Source organism: Entelurus aequoreus, linkage group LG06 (genome assembly GCF_033978785.1).
Source record: "Entelurus aequoreus isolate RoL-2023_Sb linkage group LG06, RoL_Eaeq_v1.1, whole genome shotgun sequence".
NCBI lineage: Eukaryota > Metazoa > Chordata > Actinopteri > Syngnathiformes > Syngnathidae > Entelurus > Entelurus aequoreus.
Window position 1 is genome coordinate 76729343 of NC_084736.1, and position 10006 is coordinate 76739348.

At 42.4% G+C, this 10006-nt stretch overlaps 1 protein-coding gene across 2 annotated transcripts in view; it reads left to right on the forward strand.

Moving 5' to 3' along the window:
- Positions 1–7026, forward strand: part of lrp13 (low-density lipoprotein receptor related-protein 13) — a 31032-nt gene extending 24006 nt beyond the window's left edge. For both annotated transcript variants that reach the window (XM_062051573.1, XM_062051574.1), the window contains exons 12-21: positions 446–647; positions 726–890; positions 1041–1241; positions 3270–3819; positions 4410–4529; positions 5839–5949; positions 6025–6258; positions 6319–6667; positions 6793–6895; positions 6962–7026. In XM_062051573.1, the coding sequence (XP_061907557.1) occupies positions 446–647; positions 726–890; positions 1041–1241; positions 3270–3819; positions 4410–4529; positions 5839–5949; positions 6025–6258; positions 6319–6667; positions 6793–6895; positions 6962–6988 (2062 nt within the window). In that variant the 3' untranslated portion in view covers positions 6989–7026. The remainder of the gene's footprint in view (positions 1–445; positions 648–725; positions 891–1040; positions 1242–3269; positions 3820–4409; positions 4530–5838; positions 5950–6024; positions 6259–6318; positions 6668–6792; positions 6896–6961) is intronic.
- The last annotated feature ends 2980 nt before the right edge of the window (positions 7027–10006 follow it).

The window sequence follows — 10006 nt, forward strand, 5'->3', positions numbered from 1 at the left end:
TTGACACCCCTGACTTAGACCCTTTATGGTCCCCGGGAGCCCTAAAGGTAAAAAAACAAAAAAAAAATCCATATATTTTGTTATAATTTGAAAATGAAAACTATCAAAATGGCCCCCGAAGGCTTTAATTTTTCCGTGTGCGGCCCTCAGTGGAAAAAGTTTGGACACCCCTGCCTTATGGGGTCGTGAGGGGTGTTGGAGCCTATCTCGGCTGCATTGGGGCGGAAGGCGAGGTACACCCTGGACAAGACAACATTCACACACTAGGGCCAATTAACAGTTAGAATGATCAAATGACTGTACAGTTTGTATATTATGAAAAAATTGAGTTTGTTTCAGTTACAAGCAGTACTGACGGCAGCCCGAACTGATGTGGCCCATGATGGAAAATGACTTTGACACTAACTTGGAATCTTGAGGGTGTCAATTTTCATAATTCTCGTAGGCTGATGTTCTGGTCCGAAATCGGCAACATGGCCAAGATTGAAAGAGCTGGAATGGACGGGTCTGAGAGGAGGGCGGTGGTGATCTCCAGCTTGGGCTGGCCAGGTGTTGTGGCAGTAGACACTCTGGCTGACAGGGTCTACTGGACCGACGAAAAGCTCAAGGCAATAGGGTCTGCAACGTTGGACGGAGATGACATTCGGGTAAAATATTTGAGCAATAAAACCTGCAATTTGACATTTAGAAGTGCAGTCCACTAAATTGCATATGAATCTGACCAGATCCTACAGATGAAGGAGACTGCCAACCCGTTCTCCCTGGCGGTGTTCAATGACATTCTTTACTGGTCTGACTCCAAGAGACGGGTGGTGCAGGCTGCCCATAAAGTTACTGGCAAAAACATTCGAGTTCTCTTGAAGAGACCAAGGCAACCTTTTGGCATAAAAGTAAGTATTTCTCATTAAGACATAATTACATTCCAAATGGTTCCAATTGAAGTTGGACTAACTGCAGTCTTTGAAATCAATTTTACATGTGGTATGATCCAAGGTTTCTTTCTCTCTCTCTCTCTCTCTCTCTCTCTCTCTCCTTTGTAGATTATCCACCAAATGTTACAGTTAAGCACTGAAAATCCCTGCAAGAAAAAGGACTGTTCTCACTTGTGCGTTTTGGCCCCGGGGCTCAGAGCTGTGTGCAAGTGTCCTTCTGGTCTTATACTGGCTGACGATGCTCTGACTTGTACCAACTTGGTTGATGCAGCTTTTCTATTGCTGTTGTCGCCCTCCACCGTCACAAAGGTGTGTCTGTGTTGCAGAATCCTCATGTATTTAACTCTTGAATGTTTTTTTCCCCTTTTTATCAAAGTCTGGCACATGAAACTTGGCTCATTTTACAGTCGTACTAAAATAGACTGGTGACCAACTAGTAAAGCCTTAAAATCAGAAGGGTGAGAGCTAGGTAGAATGCTAACTCGGCATGTTTTGGCTAACTCGGCATGTTTTGGCTAACTCGGCATGTTTTGGCTAACTCGGCATGTTTTGGCTAACTCGGCATGTTTTGGCTAACTCGGCATGTTTTGGCTAACTCGGCATGTTTTGGCTAACTCGGCATGTATTGTAATATAGACAAACAGAATGGACTTGTGTGGTGTATTAAAATACAATGGAGTGAGATCTCTACCAGTGCAACAGTTAATTGGATTGAAATCATTCTTGTTGGCATTAAATCTTAGTTATTTGTAGTAGCAGAGGTCTCACCTATAGTCTCAACTGTCATTTTGCACAACAATTTTGCATAACATTGTCTGGACTACGGTTGTACGGTATACCGGTATAGTATCACGGTAATATACTCGGTTTGAAAAGTACCGGTTCCCGGGCATGACGGCGCATAGTCCGTCAGACGAGCATGTTTGTCAGCGCACACACACACGGAGTACTTACAAGCAGACACAGTGCGTAGATAGAAAAGGGAGAATGGACGTATTTTGGCTTAAAAACTAACGGTAAAGGTGAAGTTATAACACTGAAACACCCTCAGGAGGAGGTGCTTTAAGACATGGCTAGCTAGCGGCCAATGTCTAGTCGGCAGTGCTTTAGCTACTTAATCACTAATCCTCGCCTCCATGACGACAAAGTTTCTTACAAGTATCATCCCTGGAAGACGAGGAATTGCTAAACATGCTTCACTACACACCGTAGGATACGATGGCTAACTAGCAGCAAGCTAGCACCCTGAATGTAAATAAATGCCATGGGTGGATCTACACCTAACATCCACTGTAATGATACAAAGTACAATAGCGTATCTAGTCGATACTACGATTACATCTATTTTATCGTCACAAAATCTTTTTTCCTTTTTAAAAATTCATGTTTATAAAGTCGGCAAAAGTCCCAAAAATGTTCAAAATACCTACTCAGGTTCGAGTCCAACAAGTCCCGCCGCCGGCCGGGATGCCCAAAATGTCAAACGCGTGCAGCAAAGTCCCACGGGCAGGCGGGGAGAAAAGTGAGAAAAGTCGGTGAAATGTTCAAAAATCACACCCGGGTTAGAGTGCCACAAGTCCTAAGACTTGTGGCACTCCATGTGGGACTCCAACCTGGGTAGGTATTTTGAACATTTTTGGGACTTTTGCAGACTTTTCCAACTTTTATCCCCCCCCTCCCCGTGGGACTCGGCTGGGTGTTATGGACATTTTGGGAATCCCGGGACTTGCGCGGTGGGACTTGTGGGACTCGAACCTGGGTAGGTATTTTGAACATTTTTGGGGACTTGTGACGACTTTTCTCACTTTTCTCGCCCACTTCCCGTGGGACTTTGCTGGGTGCGTTTTGGACTTTTTTTTTGCATCCCGGGACTTGTGCGGCCGGCGATGGTGAATCGTGGGACTGGAACCCTGGGAGGTATTTTGGACAAAATTGGGACTTTTGACCATTTTGGCCGCCTTCTCCCCTCTTCTTCCCCGCCGTCCTGTGGAAATTTGGACAAAAAGTTTCAAGCATGTTTTACTCAATATAGGTCATAAAATCTCAGCAACAAGCTGTAATATCTTACTGAGATCATTTAGGACCAAAACCCTTAAAACAAGTAAAACACTCTAACATAAAATCTGCTTAGTGAGAAGAATTATCTTATCAGACAGAAAATAAATATCACCCTTATTTGAGATATTTAATCTTACTTAGATTTCAGTTTTTGCAGTGTAGTCTTGAGTTATTACCAATTTTGGAAGTTAATTGGATTTGAATTGGTTTCCTATAGGAATGAGCCTTACAAGTGACATGCCACCATGTATCAAAGAAAACACTTTCTGTTTTGTACAGATTTACCTGCAGGCTCGACACAACGCAGCCGTGTTGAAAGGCTGGCCTGAGCACACAGCCCTGCCGGTGCCGAGTGTCAATGAAGCCGCCCTGATGGACTACAGCTTACACGACCACGTCCTCCTTTTGGCGGACGACGGCACAACGTCACTCAGCTCCTTCAAACTGAATAACTTGGATTTAACTTCTCGAGGCCACCTGCTCAAGCTCCTTGGTGACACGATCACCGCCATGGCGTTGGACTGGGTCACCTTCGACGTCTACTGGAGTAGCAACAAGCAACCCCGCCTGCATGTCACCTCTAGCAGAAGTGTCTACACTGCTGTGTTGATAAAGGAGGATATCGGGAGAGTGGAATCCATAGCGCTTAATCCGCCCAGGGGGATTCTGTGCTTCACCAATCAGGGTCTGCAGGACACCAGCGCCGGGGCCACGGTGGAGTGCTCCGACATGGATGGTGCTGCCAGAAGAGTTGTGTGGAAGGATGCTGTCCGACCAACTTCTCTGGTCTTCTCCAGTAATGGAGACACTGTTCTCTGGGCTGACGCTGGTAAAACTCACTTGTATTGAAGCTAACGTGCCAGAGAATATTGTAATCCATCCAGGTTTTTGTATTCTCAAGGCACTGACTCAATCACAACTAGACTGTTCTGGTTGTTGTACATTGCTTCTTATTCAAACAGGCATCTTCAGATCATGTTCAGACTTGGATAGGACAGCTATAGTCTAAGGATGGTGCTGGATCCAACATATCATATGGTGCAAAATGGCGTTAGACCAGTTGGTTTGAAATCATCCTTGGCATTACATCCTAGAGATTGTTGTAGTGCTGGCAGAGGTCTCACTCATTGGCTCTTAACTGTGGTTTTGCACCTCTACAGTGTAACATTGTCTGGGCGTGTCCCCTCTTAGAGGATAAATACTTTGGATCCTTCACCTTCCTCTCAGGCTAGAGTTGTCCTGTCTAGGTTTGAGCATGAACAAATGAAGCCTGCTAGATTAAGCAAAATTTCTTCTAGGAATATCTGAACGGTCCAGTTGTGATGGATTTAATGCCCTGAAAATTTTGAAGCTAATGTTTTCATTATTGTGGTTGAATATATACTGCAGTGTGATTGTATGGACCTGATATTTCCACAGGTCTAGACGTGATTGGTTCTGTTCAACTTGATGGCTCTGGGTACAAGGAATTGAAGGTTGCTGATGGACTGGCTGCAGTAGCTCTCAGTGAAGACACCCTGGTCTGGATGACTGTCAGTGGTAATGACTAATCTAATGTTAATCCTAGTTAAAAATGTATATAAATTAAATAGTCTGTCAGGGTGTCTGAAGTGTGGCCCACAGCATGTTTAACAGGTACAATTAAACACTGCCCCCATTAAGAATTTTACACAGAGCCAAGAAATTCCCCCCCAAAATGGTTAACTACCTGCACAGTAGATTAGTGCCTGTTCATTGTTTTTATTTGCTGAAATTATTTTTGTCATTACTTTCAATAGAAAGTGGTTAGATGGTGCCATCAGCTGGGGAAAGTGTCCAGCTATTAATCCACAAGTAAATTTACCAAATATTTCCCGGCATGAAGATGCTGTGACAAGATGTTTAAAATTGCAGGCCTACAGCATTGCAGTTAACGTGCAAAACTAATCTTTTTTTAAAATCATATTAGTCATTTTCGATTCAAAGGCAATTACAGGGCTTTTTGTAGATGCGCCCATTCAAGTGCGTTTTTGCTTTTTTCTGGGGTCCTGGAACCTAACCATAGTGAGATTTTTCAATCATACACAGGTGCGTATTTCACTCTTGAGGGGGCACTATTGAGCAAAGGCTTGCATCCAGATTTCTTAAAATGTACATTTATGCTACGATAAACTTGCAAGGGTTTACAGCCCTCAATAGTGATCAATTGCTAGTATAACAATTTTCAAGAAAAACACAACTTTCAACAAGGCCCCAGATATTATTTTTTAACTTGATAATTTAGCATTTTGGGATCAGCATTGGATTATTTAAGCGTTCTAAGTAAATTTAAAATGCGAAGAATATCCCCCTTCAATTTTTTCTACATCCAGCCCTCAATGAAAAAAGTTAGGCCACCTGATGGTATGGCGATATGGACACAGGACAGTTATTGGACAGACTACAATATTGGGGAACTGTACTAGACAACATTTTTATAGACAAGTTCGGGTCAATCCAGTAAACACGGAGAGACAAAGATGTTCCATTCACAGCATGCTAATTTATGCATCCTAAGCAAAACCGGTGGCTGAAAGTTGAATGATGGCCAACAACTGAAACTTGGGTAAGAAGACTCAGTCTTGACCAAATATGACATGGTATACGTGTGACTTTAGGAGGTACATACCCTTCCATGTGTTTGTGTAGGAACTACCAATAGTTGCATAAAAGTTCATATTGTCCACCCTTGCATACGTGTGACTTTAGGAGGTACATACCCTTCCATGTGTTTGTGTAGGAACTACCAATAGTTGCATAAAAGTTCATATTGTCCACCCTTGCATGAAGCAGTCTATCAATTTGCAGTCATTTTTTTTAATGAATCCAGATAAGACGAGACTCTGGTACACCGATGAGGAGCAGCAGCTGAAGAAATTGTGGTTCGAAGTTGGTACGGAAGTGGTCAGCATGAAGGCTTTCGGCAAACGTAGTCAGATCGGTGAGTAAAACTTACCAGAATTAATGATTCCAAGTAGCTTTTTTTAATTGGTCTTATTTAAAAAAATCTTGACAGGTTCGAACCAGTGCAGAGTGAGCAACGGCCACTGCCAGCACTTGTGCTTGGCTACCCCGAGGGGTCGAACGTGCCAGTGTGCCCATGACTACATCAACGTGAATGCAACCCACTGTTACCCAGAACAGCGCTGCCCACCTGGCAGCAGGTCATGTCTGGATCAGCTTTCATGCCAGTCGGCTGAAAAGTTTTGCGACGGGCACATAGACTGTGCCGATTACTCGGATGAGAACTGTGAGTCTTTCTAAAGTTTTGCTGTGTGTTGTCCTGTCAACTACAATGTCGCCATTACAGGTGTCGGTCTAAAACCAAGGTCTGGAGTCACGGTACCCGCTTTCACAGAGTCTCCAATCTCCCCGACTGGACAACCGGTCTCTAGCTTCAACTCGACCACGAACACAATCAAACAGCTCTTAAACTTGGACGCCCAAACATGTGGCCAGAGACGCTGCAGTGGAAATGGACTCTGCAAGGAGGCTGACGAGAAAGTGACATGCGTGTGTTCAATGGGCTACAAAGGCGACTCGTGTCAGCACAAGTCCCTGCAAGGTCCCATTGTGTACAGCACTGCTGGTGTCTGTGCGGTTATTGTCATCACTGTCATCGCAGTGGTGATCAAGCGCAAGAAGAGTTCCAGTTCAAGGTATTTAAATTATAACCTAACCACACAAAAGAATCACGGACAAAGTTCATCAATCTAAAATAGGATTTAAAATCTGCATCTACTCGCATTTTATTGTTGGTCATTGCTGCATTTGTGCCCTGTAGAAGGGAAAGCCCAGAAGCGGTGAAGGAAACTGGTATGATGGACCTCGAGAGCAAAATTGCAGCCCCTCCCAGTGTAGTGACTTCTGCAACAGACACCGGAAACGTACGTACCAAATACTCAATTTAACATTTGAGGCAGGACAATTTTACAGATTTTTTGTTTTTACAGGAAGCCGTGTCACCTGTGGACCAATGACAACACATGTTTTAAATAAAGACTGCACCAGCCATGTATCAACTGACTGATTTTTTTTTTACCGTTACTTGGTTGCCAATGCTAAAGACATCCCCTTTGAAGTTGGCGGTGACTGACGTGTGTATCGAAGTTCCCTCTGCGTAATGTTTCTGTATGTGGCCCTCGCTGGAAAATATGGATACCTTGGTCTTAAATCCATGTGTAGTCCTTTGATAATGAATGAAAAACTAATTGGAATATTTGAAACAAGCAAGCCACAATCAACAAAAATAAGACCACTGGCTAGTTTACCATTAGTGGTTAAAAATGATTACTTAACCTACCTTGTCTGCGTTCTGGAAGAAATACAGCAGTTTTAAATTCCATCATTTCACTAATTCAATAAATGGTGCTGTCAGGTTTAAACATTGATGACCTCTATTAAAACAGACAAGAAGCAAGGAAATAGACAGGGCTCAATATGAGGAGAGACGCGTACACCTGTACCCTTGTACAGTGTCATCACACTCTAACAAAAAAAGGTTTACGTCTTCTCCTTTATTTGGATATTCCCTGTTTACATAACAGCTGTTTCTAAAGGAATGGGGGGTATGTAAACAGCCATTGTTTTCGGTCACATTAACACAAAAAGATGCCTCGGGCTTGGACTGGTCCTGGATTGAGTTTGGGCAGGTCTTGGATGACAATAGATAACCCCTCCCGTCTCTTCCCATCGTACACAGCGGAATTTTCCAAGCCTTTTGCTTGGTGCAACAAAGACAACTTTTGTCTGTTCACTGGGAACTCAGAACGGAAAGTTTGGATAATTGACATACAATTTTTCTGACAAGTGCCAACATAACTGTACAATCTCAATGTTGGATTCTTTTTAAAGTGCACTTTTTTTGATCATTCACAATTTCAAAATTGACTACTTTTCAGTGTAAGGACACAACCTTCTACTATATGGGTCATCATTTATAATCTAATACCAACTGAGGCGATGCAGCAGCTCAGTATGTCAATAGCTGCAGTACTTTATGATCAAAATGTTACTAAAAGTAGTTCCTCAGCATTTGCTCTTAGAATGTTGCTAATACTTGGTTAATATGCAGGTTACATGTAGAATACTACATAACTCATGTTTTTTTCTGTAGTGACTGTGCCAGAGGTGAACATGCATTCTACTGAGGTAGCAAATTATGACTTACGACTATCACTTTTATGTTAAAATACTGAACAGATGTTTATTGGGATAAGGTAAACATCTGTTCAGTATTTTAACATAAAAGTGTTTGAGGCATTAAAAGCCACAAAATGCAAAATGCAACTGGTCCAGACACTGGCTGAGTAACAATATGAACATTACACAAGGGTTAATGAGCTGTTTGTAATTAGGACCATCAGTGCTAAATATCATAGCATTCAAAAGTGGCTAATCATCCTCTGTTCAAAATACCTAACCTCAATCCTGACCTCATGGTAAACTACCGGCCGGTGTCTCACCTTCCCTTTATTTCAAAAATCCTCAGATTGTTGCAAAGCAGCTAAATGAACATTTAGAATTTAACAATCTCTGTGAACCCTTTCAGTCCAGTTTCAGGGCAAATCACACTACGGAGACAGCTCTCGCAAAAATGACTAATGATCAAATGCTAACTATGGATGCTGATGCCTCATCCATGTTGCTGCTACTTGATCTTAGCGCTGCTTTCGATACCGTCGAGCATAACATTTTATTAGAATGTATCAAAACACGTATTGGTATGTTAGACTTAGCCTTTTCTTGATTTAACTCCTATCTTACTGACAGGATGCAGTGCATCTCCCATAACGTGACCTTGGAGTATGTTAACGTGCGGAGTTCCACTGGGTTCGGTTCTTGGCCCTGCACTTTTCAGCATCTACATGCTGCCACTAGGTGACATCATACGCAAATACGGTGTTAGCTTTCACTGTTATGACACCCAACTCTACATGCCCCTAAAGCTGACCAACACGCCAGATTGTAGTCATCTAGAGGCGTGTCTTAATGAAATTAAACAATGAATGTCCAGCAACTTTTTGCATCTTAATCCTAACAAAATGGAAATGTTGATCTGTCCTGCTAGACACCGACATCTATTTAATAATACCACCTAAACATTTGACAACCAAACAATTACACAAAGACTCTGTAAAGAATCTGGGTATTGTCTCCGACCCAACTCTCTCAATTGAGTCACACATTAAGAGTGTTACTAAAACAGCCTTTTTTTCATCCGTAATATCTCTAAAATTCATCCCGTTTTGTCCGCAGACATTTAGATCATTATTCATGCATTATATACGTCTCGTCTCGATTACTGTAACATTATTTTTGGGTCTCCCTATGTCTAGCATTAAAAGATTACAGTTGGTACAAAATGCGGCTGCTCGACTTTTGACAAGAACAAGAAAGTTTGATAATTTAACGCGGATACTGGCTCACCTGCACTGGCTTCCTGTATACTTAAGATACATGTTTTCAGTTATTTCACCTTTTTTTTGTCAAGTACATAACTCCACGTGTTCATTCATAGTCTTGATGTGACAATCTACAATGTAAATAGTCATGAAAATAAAGAAAACGCTTTGAATGAGGAGAAGTTGTGTCCAAACTTTTGGCCTGTACTGTGTGTGTGTTTATACTGTATATCCATCCATCCATTTTCTACCGCTTGTCCCTATCGGGGTTGCGGGGGAACCCACGCAGTCACGGGGAGAACAAGCAAACTCCACACAGAAAGATCCCGAGCCCAGGATCGAACCCTCCGAGGACCTTCGTTAGTGGCATCGTATTCAGCTCTAATTGCTGCTGAAGGTGCATCAAAAAAGTAATGAGAAAAGGCGATGAATACTTATGTACATGTGATTTTATTTGATGTTTTCATATTCCGACACCAGAACCAGCGTTTTTTAAAGACAGGACCACAGACTTTCCTGTAAGAAAATCTGTACTATGATACGTGAGCAAATCCCTTTTATTTGTGCATATAGATACCTGGATTTGCAGATGTC